A 21,722-nucleotide genomic window follows, 5' to 3' on the forward strand; every position below is an offset into this window, starting at 1 on the left:
CAACCATGGAACTCGATTTCTTCAACCATGGAACTCGATTTGGAAGAACAATTTAGGGTTTGAGGTTACTGATTCATGATGGAACTCGATTTAGGGTTTTTGGTTACTGTTGTGTGTGTTTTGACACTTTGGAAATGAAACAAGATAACGTCCTTTTTGGTCATTTTACATGTATAAGCAAAATTTACCAAACACTAAAAAACAACTTATCAACTTATTGCTTTTTGGTACCGCTATAAGCTAATCCAAGCACTTTTTACAAAACTCCAGTTTGATACCACATAAGTTAATAAGCACTTTTACAAAAAAGCATAAGTTGTTTTAATAAGCAATCCCAAACACCCCCTAAGGTAAATGATTGGGTACATACTTACCCAGTAAAAATTTGGTCCGATAGATGACTATTATTTAAAAATGTTAGTGGCTATTTTGTTATAATTACAAAATAGTGGGGGCTGTTTTGTTATACTTGCCAAATGTGTGTGGCTGTTTTGATATTATTGCAAAAATTTTGGGGCTGTTTTGTTATAAGTACAAACTTTTGGGTCATAAATGAATCAACAAACGGTCTATATTGTCCATACGACGTCGTCGATCAGATACTTGTCCGCTAAACCCTCAAACCCTAAATATAAGCTTCATAGCGACGAACTCTTCTTTCCATAACTACCCTCTTATCCATACACTACTGAAAGAACTCTCAGCATCTATCATGGCGTCTGCTAATGCAATCTATACAGCTTCAATACTTTCCACCCATAAGAAGGTAATATGTTTTACTTCAATAATTCTCTTGTGTTAAGCCAAATTGTTGTTTTGTATGTGTATTGGTTACGTTTTCTGGTGATGATTTGGGGTTCTTCTTCGAGCAGGGGAGTGTGATAAATGGTAGTAGGAGGATTAATCAATTGCAGACCGTTCAGAAGATGAGGCAAACGAATCGCCGGTTTGCGGTTCGAGCTGCGGCTAAAGACATTGAATTTGATCAGAAATCGAGGGCAGCTATGCAGGCCGGAATTGATAAACTTGCCGACGTTGTTGGCCTTACACTTGGACCTAGAGGTATCACATTTTCATTTCATGTTTTCGTGGTTAGAATTCCCGTTCTCGCCTATTTGGATCGGTGTTTGGTGGTTGATATGGAAAATGAATTTGTTTGGATTTAGACAATTGTAAATGGATTTTGATTCTAATAAGAAAAAAAAAAAAAACAAGAACGTTTAGGATTTATTTAGGTTTGTATTCACATCAGGAGGGAGTTATAGGCTTGTTGAATGGATTTTGTTTGCAAATACACACTAGAATCTCCAGAAAGTGCGAAATAAACACCATAACTTTAAGGATGAGCTATTTTTGGATAAGAAGATAAGTGATTGTTATTGCTTTTTGTTGCAAGCTAACTACCATCTTGGAGATGCCAAAAAGACATCATAGTTTATAGACTCGAGAGTTGCTTACCAAAAATGCAAGAAAAGTACATTCTTACTGGTCTTTTACATCCAAAAGTGTACTTGCAAGTTCTAGTGTTCTAAATGCATTTTGGCAAATCAAAATCAAGTGATTCTAATACTCCAGAAAATGTCCCAAACAATTTTTTTTGGTGTTGTGTTTATATTGCCATAATTTTCCAAACTTGTTTCTTTTTGCAAAGTAATGCAAACTATAGTGTTCTTTTAGCAATTTCACATGAATGGTGGTTAGTTTCTGCCAAACGGTAAGAATTAAGTTGATCATTTTGTTGCAGACTTATTGCAACCATCTTCTTTCATGCACCATTGCTAACTTTAGATGAGAATTTTGACCAAGTATATTAATTGGTTAGGGAGGAATGTTGTCTTGGATGAATTTGGCGCCCCCAAGGTGGTTAATGATGGAGTTACAATTGCCAGAGCTATTGAGCTACCTGATGCCATGGAAAATGCTGGCGCTGCTCTTATCAGAGAGGTTTGGATCATGCTCTATATTTCTCTAGTTGTGACTACTGATTGATTACTGGTTTTACCATATGTTTAACGATGGTGAATTGAATTATTGACAGGTTGCAAGCAAAACCAATGACTCAGCCGGTGATGGTACAACAACAGCGTCAGTTCTTGCCCGTGAGATTATCAAACTTGGTCTCCTGAGTGTCACATCTGGTGCCAACCCAGTTTCATTGAAGAAAGGTATTGACAAGACGGTACTGGGTTTGATTGAGGAGCTGGAGAAGAAAGCTAGACCGGTGAAAGGCCGTGATGATATTAAAGGTAACATGATTTCTGTACTCCAATTTTTGGCTTATATATAGGGGGATAATCATGTGAGAACCAATATCTATATATCTATATAGATAGATAGATATTGGTGAAGGGTTTCAGCATAAATTGTCTTGTCTTCTGATTGGATTCTTGTATCTTATTAAAGCCATTGCTTCAATCTCTGCTGGAAACGATGACATCATTGGAAGCATGATTGCTGATGCTATTGACAAGGTTGGACCAGATGGTGTTCTGTCAATTGAGTCATCATCCTCTTTTGAGACAACTGTTGATGTTGAAGAAGGAATGGAGGTTTGTCTTGAATTAGAACTTAATCTGCTTCTGTTTCTTGACCTAACCCATGTTTTATATATCATGGAGATGATATTTTTTGATGTTTCCTCATCTCTATGGGATTTTGTAGATCGATAGAGGATATATTTCTCCTCAGTTTGTTACCAACCCTGAGAAACTACTGGTCGAATTTGAGAATGCTAGAGTGCTGATTACAGATCAGAAGATAGCTTCGATAAAGGAGATTATTCCTTTATTGGAAAAAACCACTCAATTGCGAGCTCCTTTGTTGATTATCGCTGAGGATGTTACCGGTGAGGCTTTGGCTACTCTTGTTGTGAACAAGCTGCGAGGTATCCTTAATGTCGCTGCTATTAAAGCACCTGGTTTTGGTGAGAGGAGAAAGGCTTTACTTCAAGATATTGCCATCATGACAGGTACATTTTGTTTATTTTGATACACTACAATAAAATCAGCTTTATAGGATGCTAAGCATGTACTTTTCTAATAAACCGTTTTATATGACTTAAGTTTATACGACCAAACACAGTGCATCCTATGGACAAGTGTTACAATCAGTCGATACAACATTTTTGGGTGTACTGACAAATTTTTAGGACAATTTTGAAATAAAACGTCCTATTAGTCTTTTTATAACATTATCTGGAACATTTGTCTTATAAATACAAATGTACTTGTTCATGAGACGCTTCTCAAAAGTGACCTATAAAAAAGCTAATATAACTCTTCATTTCAAAAGTGTAATAAAAAACTTGTTAGGATGCTCAAGTATGTCCTCACATCCTATTGTGACACACCTCTATCTCACACACGTAATTGTTTGATCCTATAAACTTAAGTTCTATAATGCAGTCTATTAAGACATTTAGCCATCTTTGGCGTCATATAAAACCGGTTTTGTTGTCGTAATATTAGATATGACTTGAACTCAGTCGACCCATTATTTGTTTTCCATTGTTTGAAATCTGTGATATAGGAGCCGAGTATCAAGCCAGTGACTTGGGTCTGCTTGTTGAAAATGCCTCTGTCGAGCAGCTTGGTATAGCCAGGAAGATTACAATCACCAAGGACTCCACAACCATCATCGCGGATGCTGCATCAAAGGACGAGATACAATCTAGGATCGCCCAGATCAAAAAGGAGTTGTCGGAAACAGATTCTGTGTACGACTCCGAGAAACTTGCTGAAAGAATCGCAAAGTTATCTGGTGGGGTCGCTGTTATAAAAGTCGGTGCTGCAACCGAAACCGAGCTAGAGGACCGCAAGCTTCGTATCGAAGATGCTAAAAATGCAACCTTTGCTGCTATAGAGGAAGGTATTGTACCTGGAGGTGGTGCTGCATATGTTCATCTATCAACATTGGTTCCAGCCATCAAGGAGAAGATCGTGGATGCCGATGAACGATTAGGTGCCGACATCATTCAAAAGGTAAGTAATTCTTACTTACTATATTATATAACACATAGGAGATTCAAATAAGAAGACTACATACAGTGAGAAGGTAAGAAGGGAAAGGTTCATATGAATCATTGAAAAAATCCATTTGAAGATGCATATATAAACCCATATAAATTAATCAGTAACATCAGTTTACATATACCTTTTCAAATAGATTTTTTCAATATATTCACATATGAATATTTCCTTCGTATCTTCTCACAGCCTTCGTATTTAAATGGCAACCCCTATAAAACATTTGCTCAAAGTCATAAAACAACCCTTAAAGCTCATTAAATTTTATAAAACTAACTAATAACTAATTGATAAACACGAGCAATAGAAGGCATAATACTCCATTGAAATTATAATAAAATACAATCTTTATTTTAAATCTATAATATTTAAATTATAATAAAAAATTGAATTAAGAAAACTATATTAAAAGCAGATAAATTTATGATCTTCAATTTGAAACTCTGTGTGTTGATATATTTTTCTTGGGTTTTTTTCTTGAACCAAATCTTCAAATTTGCTTTTTCTTTACAAATAGAATTTTACATTCTGGTGCATTACACGGATACATAACTAGTAAACCATAATTTGTTTCCATTGGTTGGTTTTAGGCATTGGTGTCACCGGCATCTCTAATAGCCCAAAACGCGGGAGTTGAAGGGGAAGTGGTGGTGGAGAAGATAAAGGAGAGCGAATGGGAGATGGGGTACAATGCAATGACGGACAAGTACGAGAACTTGGTGGAAGCGGGAGTTATCGATCCAGCAAAGGTAACTAGATGTGCGTTGCAAAATGCGGCTTCGGTTGCGGGTATGGTTCTAACGACACAAGCGATTGTTGTCGAAAAGGCCAAGCCAAAGACATCAGTGGCTAGTGCACCCCAAGGTATGACTGTATAATTAATTAATAGGGGCTTATTAGAAGGTGATATTGGACCAAATAAGGTCCACTTTTGTACCAATTCGAGATGGAACTTTATCACGGCCAAATGTCAAAAAATTTGAAGAAATTTATATAATTCAGTAATTTACGTACATTGATGTTCATTTATAGGATTTTTATCATACCAACAAAGAAAATTGATGTTACATTTTGTTGGAAAACCAATTGGAGAAAATATCTGTGGGTAATTCACCAAATTCAATGAAGGGGTTGTTTACCTAAACACTAAATATGGTTCAGCAATTACGGGTAAGATTCAACACATCACCTACCTTATCGAGTAAGATTTTAGTTCATTAAAGCGGCATTGTATGCAACAATTTTGTTTGGTAAGCACTAATGGGGCAAGAATGTTTGTTTAGCAGCTTAATAAGCCTAATATGGCTCGGAACTTATTCAGTGAGTTTTTCAAGCAGAGCTTGATGTAGAAAGCCAATTTTTTTCCCAAACTTGTACCTTCCAATTAAAAAATGTGTTCATTCAATCCATGAAAAAACTATCCCAATCATAAATCTTCTCAATTTATACAAATAGGTTAATCTAGAGATACAACTTTGTCCATACATGGTTCAATGAAAAATCAACCAACTAAGAGTTGTTACTCTCACTTACCGGATAGGACTTTTGATCCTTGTCATCGTTCTTACTGGGTAAGATTCTCGATCTTTGCAATGTTCATCCGGTAAAGTAATTTGACTTGGTTAACACTTACCTGCGTTTGGTAAACAGCCCTCAAGTCAAACCATTTGTCTTCTCCTTCAATCTTGTTTTTAATTTACTAAAAGGGCGTCCATAATTCGTAATTGAGTGATCTGCAAGAGAATTCACAACACTGAAGCTATATCTCTAGAAAATCCGGAAGCAATCTTCTTTCGAGCCTATAAAAGATCGCAAATCACAAGAGCGTGGCTTCCTAGACGGTCAAATATTCAAAACACATCATAAGTGAAGAGAAGTGAACATTGTGTATGAGTATTTACCGTATATAAATATTATACATTAAAAAAATCAAACCTATTTATTTGATCAATAAAAGTTGATTACCGACAACTCCAACCGATTATACACAGAACCTGCTTTCAATGACATCAATGTGAGAGAACATTTTTTTGACTCACTTAACGGCTGAAGCTAGTGAGAGACTTAACTAGACAAAGTCACCCACTCCTTTACCAATATAACTATTTGTCAGATACATTATTTATTAATTAATTTATTAATAGTATAGTTAGGCAAGAACCGGGCTTTAACCGGTCCTAACTAGACCTGCTCTTGATGAATCCTCGTTTCCGATCTTTAATTGATCCCTATTTGAAAAAACAAAGAAACGGTCTCTAAACCCCAATCATTTTTCTAGTTTTTTTTAATATTTTAAATAAACTTAATTTTTTTTATAAAATTTGTGTTTTAAATATACTATTTCTAAACATTTATTTCAAAAATATTTCGTTTGTTCCAACCAAATATCGTATTTCTCAATCACTAAAGCATGAAAAATCGGGTTTTTTTTTTTGAGAAATCGGATCATTGCTTGATTTTGGAATTGTTTTTCCTTTGTGTGGCTAAACTACCGACTCAAACACATATTAAAAAGAGAAATTGTACAAAAGAAATGTATAGGATCGCAAAAAAAAAAACCATAACCGATGATAACCGATCAAGTTTTTAGTAACCATTCTCGACTATCTTGTAACTGGCCCTGGCCCACTTACCCATTGCCAGAGCCCGTCTTCAGGTCCTGAACACTCGATTAAAACGAAAGGAAATTAGGCCATTAGTTTGTATTTGTGGATCAAAAAAGAAGCAAACCCGCAAATCGTGGGAAAGTTGAATGAAGGCTAGCCGACTTCGATACTGAATGAACATGCATGCTGGTTGGTTTTCTACTTATATAGATCAAAGACCGAGCCTTTCTCTGAAACCGTTGGTCAGCATTGATGAACATAAGCATATTACTGAATTAAGAAAAACATGATTCACATATGAATAATCTCACACCAAATAAATATATAGATCAAAGGCCGAACCTTTCTGTGAAGCTGTTGGTCAGCATCGATGAACATAGTGAAATTACTGAATCAAGATAAACATGATTCACATATGAACGATCTTACACAAAATAAAAGGGACTTACTAAATCAGAATATTAAAATGATCCAAGACAATAAAAGAAGTTGCTGTTGTACATAGCAAGTGAGGCAGGAATGGCTCATTTCGGCTTTAATAGTGGCAGGGCTGAAACCATATCGCTCCGATATACTGAGTTTGGGTCGGTTTACTTTTAGGGGTGAAACCATATCATTCCATACCCTACTTCTGATTGGGATATACTCAGGTTGCTGATTTGTTGACCGTAACGAACCCCCTAAAAAGAGCTGGGAGATCTTTGGTTTGGTTTTAGGGGTGAAGCCATACCAATGAATCCAAAGTTTAGGCTTTTGTTGGACATAATGTTGGTAGGACAGCCATAGCCTCTCCATCAAGAACAAGAACCCCAGTGTTGTTGAAGCACCTGGTTGTAAACTTGGCACTAACCCAAGTCGCAAAATAAAAGTTAGATCTTGCAGTTCAAATGTAATCAAGAGTTCGGACTTGATTTCGACTCACATATATTTCTTCTTTGATTCTCTTATGCTAGTAGCTTCAACTTCTCCAGTAATCTCCTCCTCTACGTAAACCGGCGATCTGAAGTGCAATGTCTGTGAGGCATATACTGCTCCAGGCTACAAATCAGTAGTACAATTTTCGGGTATCAAACCACAACTTGTATTCACCTGTGCATATGGGTTACATATAAACCTACAAGAGCTTCAAGTCCTTGTTGCGTGCGCAACAAAAACCAAAAGAACGCAATATATCTCATTCAAAAATACGGTTTGGGAAATGAAATGTACACAAATCTGTCATCTTCCCCAAAGGGTAAAGTATGATCCTGTGAAGACCCTGATTTGTGCAAAAGTGTGAATGGTACAGAAGGCAATATGTATACAAGAAAGGCGTGAATAGCTTACGAAATGAGAAGCAATGATCCTTGGGAATAGAGATGCAACAAGCATTCCAGGAACCACTCTATCTTTAAATCCAGCATTCCTTGCAAATTCAGGATCTAAATGCAGAGGGTTTGCATCAAAACTCAGCTTCGAGAATTCAACAAGATCTTGACTTGAAAATATTCTTGTTTGTTTCAACCTGTCTCCGCTTTTAAGATATGAGTCTGAGGAGTATCTCAATGTTGGAATGTAGTTAAACATACGCTTGATTGCCATCATATCAATGGATTCCTCAGAAGATGAAATAATATGTTTCTTCAAGCAAAAAGAAAGTGACTACACGATGATCTAATGCAAATTCCAATGAATCTGCTTATGAACTAGTAAGATTTAGCTGACCCCTGAATATGATTGCTTGATACAATTATTCTACAGAGTAATACACCTGTACAAAAGAGAGAACATTATCTGAAATTACAACCCAAAATGATCATCTATCAATCAATGTTACTGCAAAGGGCAACCATCACATTCTTCAGTCATGAATCACCATATGTAACAATTTAAATAACCAAGTTAACGAGCAACCAAGTTTGGCAATGGGATTATAAATGTTCCAGCTCTATGAAGCATTTTATCAAACACTTAAATGAACAAATTACATAGAACTCGAACAACGCTCATCACATAAAGATAAACTACATAAAGCACAATGACATCATTTACTTATCCATCATGCATCTATAGAGTGAAAAAGTGGGCCTTTGTGTGTGTGTGTGAGAGAGAGAGAGAGAGGGAGGAGGATTACATGGGGATGAGAAGTGGCGGATACAAAAACTCCAGCAACCAGAGGCGGACCGTAAACCTCTTGTTATTTTTGTGCTGAGAACTCAGTATCAAACCAATAGCTGTAACAACTATGATGGTCCTGTGCCTATTTTTGTTTGTGCTTATAGGAACATCATGTGATATACACAAATTTAGCACACTTGTTATTTGTAATGAACTGGGGTTAAACAATAGAAAAGAACAATTCATGTTTTTGTTGTCTTTCATCTGTGATTCTGCTCACAGTCATAGCCCCAATCTTTTGGCTTCTCATTAGATTCTTCTGATCCTCTAACTAAAGAACATTAGAAATTATGCTGGATAAATAATTAATGAAGTGTTGAAAATTTCTGAAGTCTGAACTACTAACTTTTTGGTCTGGTCACCGGTGTGCACTGTGCAGTGTGCTCATACAGGCTAGTAAACAAAGCATGAATCAAATTCCTCATCAATAAAAAATGAACGCAAACCTAGATATGCATTTTGACCAAATTTCCTCATCAACCAAAACATGAATGCAAGCATATATATGCATTTTGATCAAATTTCCTCATCAATCAAAACATGAATGCAAACATATATATGCATTTTGATCAAATTTCCTCATCAATCAAAAAGGGCGTACAACCCAATATATGCATTTTGATCAAATTTACTCATCAATCAAAGCATGAATTAAAACCTATATATATTTTGCACAAATTTCCTCATCAACCAAAGCAAGAATGAAGGCCTAATAAACAAAAAAACGAAACCATAATACTACCTATTTTCACCACCGGAGGACTAGACAGGAGTCAACGTCGGAAGAATGGGGGAAAGAATCGCCGGCGCCGGGGCCGCAGCGGCGGGGAGAGGGTGAGGGACAGGGGCCACTTGAGAGTTGAGAGAGTGTGGATAATTTCTTTCACAGCAATGTTTTTTTACTGGGTCCGCATTTGGGCCGTAAATGTGGTAAAGCTACATGGGCTACAAATAAATGCTTTATGCTTAAGCCCAATAAAAGAACACTCAAAAGAATGTAAAACTAACTTGACCTGTAACAAATGAGATGAAATGGGTGTTTGGAATTGCTTATAAAAACTACTTATTAACTTATTACGGTGTGACAACAGTAATAAACATTTTTAAGTATTTGGATAAACAATTTATAACGATGTCAAACTGGTGATAAGGATTTTTTGAAGAAGTTAAAGTCTTCCGACTTAAAATAAGTTGATAAGTGCTTTTATAGAAAAACATAAATTGTTTCAAATAAGCAATCCCAAACACCCCCGAACTATAAAATACGTAATAAACGAACAAAAAAAGCAAATTAACTCATAGATATAACGTGGTTCGGGTTACTTGACATGAGAATGAGATCCTCCCCGATGGGGTCAGGAATTCCGTCAAAACCTGTGGACAGGGTTTGAGTAACGTGATTCCCGCCTAGTCCTCGTATATTAAATATATTATATATTTACTATTAAATATATTATTTTTAAAGAATTAGGGGCTGTTTGTTTGGCTCTTAATGGTGACATTAAGAGCCAATCTCTTAATCGGTAAGAGGTAAAGATTGTTTGGTAAAAAAAAATAACCCTCTTAATGATTACATGACCCTCTTAACCATTTTGTGTCTATGGCTTCACTCAACCATTCAGATATCATTTCTTCCTTCTTTACCCTTCCTTCCACGTCGCCTTCACAATCTTTCCCACTCATCTCTTCCAGCTTGAGCCACCAAACTCAACAATGGCGTCGCGCGACAAGAATCCGGCAAAACCATCGACGAGTCGTCCCCGCAGCATTCGAACTCTCTCCGATTTGAACCGACCCTCCGCTCACGATTCTGACAGCGACTCGGATGCCCCTCAGGAGTACTATACCGATGACAAAAAGAGGTTTCCCTTCGATAACTTCCAAACCCTAGATTTCTTTTTCTTTCTTACTGATCGTTTAAATCCTGGATTAGTTTGTGACGATAATAGATTATTGATCATCGATCATGTTGATTGAATCAAATTGAGCCTGCTGTATGTGCACTGAAATTTCATGGGATTATGCACTGTATGTTGAAATTTCATGGGGTTATGATTTATCTTTTCAGAGGGTTAAAATGGTAATTTACTGTCATTCAGAGAACAGTTACCAAACAACATTATTTCATTCAACACTTAACCATTATGCACCAAACCATTCAGCAACTGACATTAAGAGGTTGGCTCTTAATATCACCATTAAGAACCAAACAAACAGCCCCTTAATGATGCAATTTTATTGTTGTACCACCTAAGCTTGGATAAAGCAGTATGGAAAGATATGAGTAAATGAATTTGATATGCTTTTAGGCTTTAGCATAATAATCGTAGCCACTCTATTGACTATTGGGATTGAATAAGCCAATATGACCAACTACGTCAATACCTGTATCCTTTACACTATCAAGTGTTCTATCATTTTTTTTTCATTTTCGTCCAATATAAATTGCAACTTTGACTTTGTTTAAAAGATCTTAATAATAGAAACGAAAGTATCGTGAGAAACACCGGGGTTCATTCAAGGGAGAACTGATTAGTTTGTGGTAACCATGAGATCCGATGTGAACCACTCGTTTAAGATATTTCTTAAATAAGTTAAAAATGTTATATAGTAATTCTATTTTTGACAGCTAAGCAAAATATTTAATTAATTTTTTAGAAGAAAATATTTAATTAAATTTAGTTACCTAGTATATAAATTACCTAATATACATCGTGTTTTAAAGACGTTTGTGAATCAAAATGTATCATAGTGATAACGTTCACAATATTTCATTTGTATAACAATGTATTTTCTTTGTTTTATTAGATGTATCATAGTATGCATTTTTATTATTTTTATTGCTTTACAAAGGGTATCACATTATGCATTTTGTATGTATATGTGAGTATCACAGTGAATATTGTTTGTAGGTATCACATTCACAGCATGTGTCTTGTGTTCACATAAGAATAATGTTCGCCGAATAAGATTTGCCGGAGAGAGGAAAAAGGAGATATGAGAAAAAATATTTATAAAATTTCTAAAATGCCCTTAATTAATATTTTAAGTTAAAATTACCAAAATTATTAATTTTTTAATTTAATCTTTGATTTGTGGTTGAGATTGTATCTCACAGTTACCACAAACAAAACAGTTCTCACCAAAGGGTCTTTGGTCTAGCGGTATCGTAGCCTTTGGCCTCCTAGGAGGTCATGGGTTCAAACTTCACCAAATGTGAGGAGGGTGTGTGAGTTTATTTGTTGCATTTATCGTATATAAATATTATATACTAAAAAAACAATTCTCATTTGATTAGACCCCTATATATAATATAAAATTTTAAAAAAAGTTATGTTTGACAAACATAAGCTAACTTATTTTTTAAGTTTATTTTAAAAGCCTAATTTAGACTGATAAAAACTAGCTTATAAACTAAGCTTATTGATATGATGCTTTTAAGATTTCATAAGAAAATTGTGTTTTTTTACAACTTTTTTTCTTGAATTGTTGCCAACCCAACATTTATTGGCAAATAAACGTATAAAAAGAACTTCGATGATAATGATTGGTCCCGATGTTTTGAATTGTCACATTCAATAATAATTTTCGTGGAAAACTGTAAGAGCATCCATAATCATGCTTTAATGTATAGCTTTTTAAAAAGTTGATTGCCTCCTTAGCTACATTAAATATTTATCGGGTAAGGATTTACCGATATCACTATCTTATCAATTAAGTATGAAAATAATCAAGAATCTTACTGGGTAAGAGACATAACAAAGACTGAGAATCTTATCCAGTAAGAATTTATGCGAAAAAACTACACCTTTTGTGGATGCTCTAAGGTTTTTCCCTTGGGTATTGATATAGTAATGTTTTTTTGTTAGGTTAAATGAATAACAAAATTATAATAAAATCACATATTGTTATTTATAAAAAATCATTAAAAGTTTTCAAACATGAATATATTTGAACTCAGTGCTTGAATTAAAAATAAAAAAAATCATGTACTATTATTTTTAAAAAAACTAACATGAATAATATATATATATATATATATATATATATATATATATATATATATATATACATACACTTGGGATCATGTGAGAAAATGTTGTTTTCATGAGACATGTGAGACGTGATTTTTACACTTCAAACTTCACAACAAAACACTGTGAAAGTTGTTGTGAAGATTCGGCTTCTTTTTACCTTCACAACATTTTGCTGTGAAGTTTCACGTGTAAAAATCGTGTCTCAAGTGTCTCACGAAAACAACATTGTCTCACGTGAATCCAACCTTATATATATGTATATGTGTGTGTGTGTATATATATATATATATATATTATGTATATATATAGTGTGTGTATATGTATTAAATGTTTGTACTAAAATTTTTACAATTGTGGCTTTAAGCTAGGGGAATACCCACTTTAATAGATACAGTTATACAGGCTATCGTTTCGTTCCTCGGTTGTAGTGTAAACAATTATAAAATTGTGAAATGTGCTACCATATCATTTTATTTTGTGCAACCATATATATTTTGAAACTATAATAGTGACACAAAATTTCATTGATAGAGTTAATTTGCATGACTTTTCTTCCACCGTAGACTCGGGTTTGAATCACATTTGTGTCATTTTCCTTAGTTTTTAGTTTTTAATTTCAAATTTATTATTTTTCTAAAAAAATTTGCAATAAAAGACACAATATCTCACATATGAAAAACAAAGAACTAACAAATAGACCATTTTTTTATAAATATCCACATATTTATTTCTTATACCATTTAAAAAAAAATCTAGGTCTATCTCTGCTTTAAGCTCATGAAAATATCCTAAAAGGATGTCGAAGCTCATGTCATCTGTAAAAACATGTTTGGTACATCCGAAAATATCAACATTTTTTTTAAAGACCAATAATTTATTAGAAATAAAAGAGTAAACAGACAAACAAAGCTTAAAAACCAGTTTATTATAAATAAAAGAGTAAACAAACAAACAAAGCTTCTGCAAGGCGCAAAACCAACCCGAAACAAACAAACCTGGAAAAAACAAAACCAACCAGAACTACCTAAGGACAAAACAAAACGACCAACCAGATTACACAAGACTACAACAAACCGAGTCCACAAAGCAACAAACAAAAGCCAAAATTAATATGTCGCAATTATATATGTTACTTGTTTTGGATATTGAAAATTATGTGTAATTAATTGTTTCAGCTTAACTGTGATAATACCTGTATAGTTGTATAATAGAGGTAAGAATTAGGCATTACAATCACAAAACCAATCTAAACAACAAACACAAAGATACACATAATGTATTTATTTGGTTTAGATGACACATACAACATTCATGGGGACATCAAAAGGTGTTTGGCCTAGCGGTATGTAAGTCTTTGGCCTCCTAGAAGGTTAAAGGTTCAAACCTCACCAGCTGTGAGGAGAGTGCGTGAGTTTATTTATTATATTTGCCGTATATAAATATTATATACTAAAAAAATATTGATGGGGCCATGCATGAAAGACTACTATTTCATTGTTCTGAACAAAAAGTATGTTGTGCTTAATATCTTTATTTTGATGCATCTTAATTCTGCTCTTTATTCATGTAGTCTTTTCTTCATCAAAATGGATGATAGTTGTTGCGAGTCTAAATGAATGCTTCTAACTTCTCTCTCTCTTAACTTTCATTCGCCTTAATTTATTGACCATTTTATTATAGCCAATTGGTTATTGGGCAGTGAAAATTGTAACAGGTGTACCTGAAGCTATTCCTGTAATAGGATCCCCTTTGATAGAATTATTAGGCGGAAGTGCTAGTGTTGGACAATCCACTTTGACTCCTTTTTATAGTTTACAAACTTTTGTATTGCCGCTTCTTGCTGCCGTATTTATGTTAATGCACTTCCCAGTGATACGTAAACAAGGTATTGGCAAATGGTTATAACTAAGTACTGGATTATGTCATGTATCATGTATTAAGTATGAAAATTATCTATTAGTAACTCTTACAACAATAATGAAGCAGTGTAATTTGTTTTGAAGTATATATTTATACACGGAAAATACTCATATTCATTTCTTACAGTTGAACATTTTCCCTTCTCGGAGGTTGAGCTCTACTAGTAACTCAGGTACTGTTGGGCAGTGCCCATTTTGTAGCAAGTCAGTTTTAAAAAGCATATACATGAAACGTTCATTGAGATGGTGTATATAGATGCACATAAGTTGCTATGAGATTCTCTTAAATTTTCACAAAGTATTATTGACCAACTGGCATCTAAATATCCCAGTAAGGTTTTTATATATAAAGACATCAACATATTCGACCAATTATGAATGTCGAGGGTGTCAAACATATTTTGGGTCATTTTCAGGCACCTTCCGGGTCCATTTGAAAGGCTTGTTTTGATGATATATTGTAATAGTAATTGAATATGACATGTTTTAACAAGTATAAATTGTCAAGAAATTATATTGACGAGCCAAATGGAGCCATGGGGATTCAACTTCGCCTGTTAACTATAAAAGTACACGACTTTGAATATAATTCAAGAATATAATCATATTGATGGAGAAAAGAAATTACGAATATATTCTGAAAAAAGTGAACGACTTTTTCAAATTAGTTATAATATTTTGTCTTCAATTTCATGTGAGAATACAAAGTAACGTGTTAAGCACGATCAACTTGTTTAAAAGTAACGACACAAAGGATATGAAGTATTGAAAAACATTGTAGAAAATACTTTGACGTGATTACTAGAATTTCAAAACTTTTTTCCCGAACTTTGACTGTGTTTTCGATTTTGTAACATAACAATCATTCGATACTCAAATAATCAGAATGCAAATTATACGTAAATGTAAATTGTTTAGTGAATAGATTTGTACCGTCTTATACGTTCATTTAGACAACTTGCCATTATTCATCAAGTATTTTCAAGAAATAATTCACTACATAAGAATATTTTATCAAAACCGAGTGTATAGACCAATTTTACAAGTGAACACTTTCTGTCAACATCGTAACAAAATTGGTTTTATAGGGAGTTTAAAATATCTAAGCTTCCTAATACGATATTTTGTAGGACTTAAGTTTATAGGATCAAGCCAAAAAGTGTCATATCAAAAAGTGTTACAATAAGTTTATAGAACAATTTTAGGCGTTTAATTAAGTTTCTGTGACCCCTTTAAAAAGTGTTTTTTTAAAAGATGAGTTTATCGGGTATTTTTCAAAAATATCTTATAACATAACTAATAGGACACTTATCAAAAATGTACTATAACATAGCTAATAAGCCACCATATTTGTTTTTTTTTTTTCAATTTTTTTACATTATATATATATATATATATATATATATATTTGTTATTTATTAATTATTAGTTTTCTTTTTTCAGAGGACTATTAATTTTTTATTTGTGAATTACGTTTAAATTCATGATTCTTGAGTTTGTTATTTAATTGAAAATCGAACCGAATAAGCTATCTTTATTCAGTTAATCAAACCATTTAAGTCGAAAGCAAAAACCCGAAATAGTTTTGGCTCGGATGAGTTATTCGGTTTCAATTTTTTTCCGACACCGTTAAGTGCGCCTCCACCCATAAAAGTTTCCGGGTCCGTTATTGCTTTTAGGCTCCTATAAAACCAATTTTGTTGTAATATAACTTTATACCAGAAACATTTATCAAATACCAGATATAATGAAAAAAAAGTTTATAATAGAAATGAATGATGATCATGAAGGTATTGTATGCCAGATCAAGACATAGCTCAAAAATGGATGCTAGTTGCCTGAAATATGTCTTAAACAAGTTTGGAAAATGTCAAAATAATTTGATATTTATAGAAGAAGAGTACAACAATTTTGTGGTCTATGGTCAATTGTGACATCCCAACACATCTTACCTAATTTTTAAATAAATTTATTTCACAATTAATATATTGTATTAAATTTGACAACAACTAAACTTAGACCATTATCAAATTTAGTGCAATAAATAGTGACGCATCAAATTTGGTACATCACGATTTATTTACACCAAATTTTATGTCAATAATAAAAAATATACCTAAAATGTTATATATTTTTATATTAACCTGGATATCCAACCTGTTATGCGAGCCGAGTAATCCCAGGACGACCACCTGCTTTGCAGATAGTCCGGAGTCACCGTATTTGAACCTCCGTGGCCATAAGGGGATTTTTATTTCTCATTGGATTTGAACTTGAGACCTCCTGGTACTTTTGACTTTTGGAGTCAAACTTGAATCAGTCAGACACCACCCTTGTGGTTAAAAAAAAATGTTATATTTTGGTGTAAGATATGGTGTTATGTTTTGGAGTAGATTTATTGTTTGCATTAAATTTCATACAAGTTTTATGGATTTGAAGTAAGATTTGTTGGCAGTGTTCAAAAAAGTTTGCCGCAACAGCCACCGTGGCGTGACGTGACTTAAGACTTGTGTCTCACGTCGCGTTAAGCCTGTGGCACGTTGTGAACCCATGTGCCGTTTTTGTAACACAATATTTGGTTTTTCTAACTTTTTTAGTGACGTACTTATATATAATAGTTTATATGATATGAAGATTTGTTGCCATAAGTCACGTCTTGAAAAACGTTGCGACCTCTTCGTGATTCCTAAGACTTGACCTCGCCACCACACCATGACTCACGTCATTTAGAACTTTTGCATATTGAATATGCAGTTTCACATTTAATTATACTCAATGTGATCCTAAAAAGATCTTAAAAAACTTTTATAAATATGTAATTTTTTCAACACATTTTATAATGTTAATCTTCAAGTTTATAATGAACTCTGAACTTAAGTTGGAGGTTCTACGTTCAAATCCAAAGAGGAATAAAAATCTCTTTGTAGTCATGGAGGTTCAAATGGGTGACTCCATCCACATAATAACATATGTCTTTAAAAGCGATTTTTATGAAAACAAACAAAACGTGTTATTATAAAAGCTTGTTTCTATTTAATTGCATTGTTAGGAGTTAAACATGTTTGTCGTGATAAATATATTTACACGTTGAAAATCTTGCCATAAAATGGTATATTTGAAAAAAAAACACATGTTAAAATGAAATTGAACATGTTTTAAAGATTATCATTTTTTTGTAACGAGTTGTTATACACTTTTTATTACAAAAACTCGTTACAAAAATGTATGGGTCGACTTTCTATAATATATGCATCGTTTTATAAATGGGGTTGATGTAATAGACAAATGATCGTGTGGGAACAGGAGTTCAGGCGAGAAACATAAGAATGAATCTGGACATTTGATCACTTTTAATCTCACCTCATCCTATAAATTACGCTTATCACGAGAATTGATCTAGTGTATCTCGATACACCACATTAGTGTTGATCTTCAATTAAGATGGATCCAAATGTGGAGATCTTTTCTTACTCTTTTCAAGATAACTTTCATTATTACCGAAATCTAACTCTAACGTAAAATTATTGTCTATCAACTTTCTTTAATATGCATATTATTAAGCTATTATCAAATTGTTGCGTCAAATTATTATATCATCATATGAAAACAAGATTTTCCGGTAACATTCAAATTACCATCAAACAAAATATTGGATATATATATATATGTATGTATGTATGTATGTATGTATGTATGTATGTATGTATGTATGTGTGTGTGTGTGTGTGTGTGAGAGAGAGAGAGAGAGAGAGAGAGACCTTAATTATTTGAGAACTTCAAAAGTTTTAAAATCTGGGAGAAATTCTAACTTAAGGTTTTGTTTCACATTAATTTTTTTCCATGCAAGTATAATATTTAATGTATTAATTAACATGTATTTGTTTCACATGTATTCAATTCACAATGTAAATTTTTTTATGTATTTTTTGTTTCACAAACATGTCAAAAGCGTTCACACTGTGAACCGAGTACATGTGAAACAAAAACATTGTAAAACAAATATATGTTAAGCACTACATAAAATTCTACTTATAAATAAAAAACCCATATAAAATAACACATGACACTAATTTTCAAACATCTCACGATTTAATGAGTTTCTGATTAAAAATATCTCCCATATCTATACTATATTATAAAGCATTTGACAAAAACTCTTAAAAACCACTTTTTATACGTAAAATACTGTTTATTAATGCATATTACTTAAAACTCAAGATTGCAAGTATACAACTTATTAAAGCTTCATATCTGAATTCGTGTAACTAATTGCAGATAAACATAATCAAATACAAGATAAACATCTCATTTTAAATATAAAAGATAATCATTGAGTTCTAACAGGATACTTAATTATTATCTTTATAAAATGTTGTATTATTAAACCAAAAATAAATTATTTCGTTATTAAACTTAAATTAAATTATAATAAAAAAATAAATTAAAGAAATAACATAAAAAATGAGAACTTTTGAATAGTTGATTTGATATTAACATTGATATATATATTTTCAAATTTTTATGATATATTCAAATTTATATTTTATTCAAAAATAAAATCATTATTGTTTTCTTAAAAACATATAAAATCGTATTATAACATCGACATAGACAAATGATAATATAGAACATTAAAATCAAGATATGTCTCACTACATTGCACGGATACTCTTCTAATATAATATATGATTTTATACCATTTGATACTAACATGGGGGCCATGCTCCTTTCGCTTTCATTATCACGTTTATTCTCCAAATCTAGAAGCGAGGGCCAATACTAACTACTCTCATTTTCACCTTTCTAATTTATAAAATTACACCAATCTAACATGTATTATCCATTTTTAGAATTACATTCAAAGGTTAAATTGGTAATTTGTACAACAAATTTCTTCTTTTGGTAAAAAAAGGTATTTCTATGACCATCTTCACTCTGAATATCAAAAATATTACATTAAAATATATCAAATTTTACATCAAATCACTGAGCAAAGACTAATAATCTTACCCGGTAAGAGCAAAACAAGGACCGAGAGTCTTATATGGTAAGTGAGAGTGACAACTCTAACCATGGTTAGCATTTACCAGATCGTTTTTTGTTGACTAAAATCTTACTTCGTCAGTAAATTATAATGTCGGATTTTATCGATATACGTTTACTGAATAAGTGTTTGGTAAACAACCCATTGATATTACCACTTAAAATAGATTTATTGTTTGTACTAAATTTCACACATTAAAAATGCCGTATGCAACGGTTATTTAGATGACCAAATTCATAAAAACAAGGATTTAAAGATCTGATTTTGTTAAACTATTATAAATTTACATCGTTGATCATGTCATCTTTTTTTAACCATAATGGTAGTGCCTGATTGGTTTTAGCTTGGCTCCAAATGTCAAAAGTACTAGTAGGTCCTAGGTTCAAATCTAAGCAGCAATAAAAATCCCCTTGTGGCCACGGATGTTCAAATGCGGTAACTCCGGGCTATCTGCAAAGCAATTGATCGCTCTAAGATTAGTCGGCTCGCATAGCGGGTTGGATATCCAGGTTAATAAAGAAAAACTTTTCTTATAAAGATTATACGTACAGACCATGTCACTTAAGGTGTTGCGTTACTTTTTTTAGCTTTCTACATTTTATTGAAAGAATCTTTCGTTTTCTTGTATTTTAGTTCTTTCTTTTAATAAATCGGTTGCTTTAGAAAATGTTTAGCATCTGAAAAGATTCAAGTAATAACTAATAGGGTTAGGCCAAAATGCATTCTTACTATGCTTATTGTTCAAAATGGCGCACACTATGGCGTAAGATACGTCTTTGATGTTCGATATGATTTGTAGCGTTTGTGTAAGACGTGACTCACATCATTGCGTCTTAAGATGGGTTGCGACATGCTTTTTTTCAAGGCATGACTTTTTTTAATTTAAATTTTTTTTTTTTTTAAACTTTTGTGTTTTACATTTTTAACTTTAGGTTTTATACTTTTACAGAGTTATCTAATCAAATGACTCAGAGTTTCATAGATTCATGCATGTTATGGACTCATGGTTCAAACAAAATTGTAAAACCCTTATACAACTTCTCTTTTGAATATTTGATCACAAACTCTTTATATAATAATAGTTAATATATATGATTTTTCTTCTTCTAATGTATATTTTAAACTTTTTAATATCATTTTACTATTAAATAATATAATGGAATATATATATATATATATATATATATATATAATTATATATGACATACAAATTTGCTGGCTTATGTCACATTTTGAAAATACCGTGTCCTCATTGTGACTCGTAAAACTTAAGGCTTGAGGTCGTTGTCACATCACGGCTCACGTCATTTTGAATCTTGACTATGTACCCCTACCTAGAGGTGCTCAAGAACCCGACTAACCCAATCCAACCAAACTTAAACGCGAAATAACTCAATCCGAAGTAACCCGATGTCTAATCGAGTTATAAAACTTTCAAACGTAGGTATTTGGTTGATATTGAGTTACTATTATTTGAACCCAACCCGATGAACCCAATATTCTTTTATTTTTTGGATTTAATATTATTGTTGAATTTCTATTAATATATATATTAGACAATTACACTATCACGTACGCTCTTCATATACACATATTTTCAATCTATTCACATCTCTATATAACTCATTCGTGTATATGTTTAGTAAATGTGAACATATATATGTAAATTGAGAAAATTAGTTGAATATGATATACATAAGAAGTATGAATAAGTTGTATTAAATGGTTGATGATGAAAAAGAAATTAGGAGTGAAGAAATAACATATTCAAAGTTAGAAGAATATTTTAATATACCAAAATATTAAGCCGACCAACCTGTACGGTTTGGGTTGGATTGTGTTGGGTTGGGTTGCATTTTGGTTTGGGTTGGGTTGACTTAAGATTTTTTAAACCGCAAGCATTGAGTTGAGTTGTACAAATGTCTTCAACCTAA

At 32.8% G+C, this 21,722-nt stretch overlaps 2 protein-coding genes across 2 annotated transcripts; one reads left to right on the plus strand and one right to left on the minus strand.

Moving 5' to 3' along the window:
- The first annotated feature begins 649 nt into the window (after positions 1–649).
- LOC112519310 (ruBisCO large subunit-binding protein subunit alpha) lies at positions 650–5,038 on the plus strand. The gene is made up of 8 exons (XM_025127361.1): positions 650–766; positions 873–1,062; positions 1,823–1,944; positions 2,039–2,246; positions 2,404–2,549; positions 2,662–2,968; positions 3,529–3,980; positions 4,616–5,038. The coding sequence occupies exons 1-8, from the start codon at positions 713–715 to the stop codon at positions 4,901–4,903; spliced, it is 1,767 nt and encodes a 588-aa protein (XP_024983129.1). The 5' UTR covers positions 650–712; the 3' UTR covers positions 4,904–5,038.
- Positions 5,039–6,968: 1,930 nt separating this feature from the next.
- LOC112520311 ((R)-specific enoyl-CoA hydratase) lies at positions 6,969–9,585 on the minus strand. Its single transcript, XM_025128649.1, has 4 exons — positions 9,531–9,585; positions 7,958–8,381; positions 7,554–7,669; positions 6,969–7,476 (listed from the first exon to the last, which is right to left on the minus strand). The coding sequence occupies exons 2-4, from the start codon at positions 8,213–8,215 to the stop codon at positions 7,377–7,379; spliced, it is 474 nt and encodes a 157-aa protein (XP_024984417.1). The 5' UTR covers positions 8,216–8,381; positions 9,531–9,585; the 3' UTR covers positions 6,969–7,376.
- Between the last annotated feature and the right edge of the window lie 12,137 nt (positions 9,586–21,722).

This window comes from Cynara cardunculus (genome assembly GCF_001531365.2).
Source record: "Cynara cardunculus var. scolymus isolate 2C chromosome LG 10, CcrdV1, whole genome shotgun sequence".
Taxonomy (NCBI): domain Eukaryota; kingdom Viridiplantae; phylum Streptophyta; class Magnoliopsida; order Asterales; family Asteraceae; genus Cynara; species Cynara cardunculus.

Excerpts from the sequence above, each read along its gene's own strand:
- LOC112519310 (XM_025127361.1), top strand. The coding sequence starts at position 713 with ATGGCGTCTGCTAATGCAATCTATACAGCTTCAATACTTTCCACCCAT. Across the intron at positions 1,945-2,038 it reads GCGCTGCTCTTATCAGAGAG|GTTGCAAGCAAAACCAATGA; the intron begins GTTTGGATCATG and ends AATTATTGACAG. Across the intron at positions 2,550-2,661 it reads ATGTTGAAGAAGGAATGGAG|ATCGATAGAGGATATATTTC; the intron begins GTTTGTCTTGAA and ends GGGATTTTGTAG.
- LOC112520311 (XM_025128649.1), bottom strand. The coding sequence starts at position 8,215 with ATGATGGCAATCAAGCGTATGTTTAACTACATTCCAACATTGAGATAC. Across the intron at positions 7,670-7,957 it reads GGATCATTGCTTCTCATTTC|CCTGGAGCAGTATATGCCTC; the intron begins GTAAGCTATTCA and ends ACTGATTTGTAG. Across the intron at positions 7,477-7,553 it reads GAATCAAAGAAGAAATATAT|TGCCAAGTTTACAACCAGGT; the intron begins GTGAGTCGAAAT and ends GACTTGGGTTAG.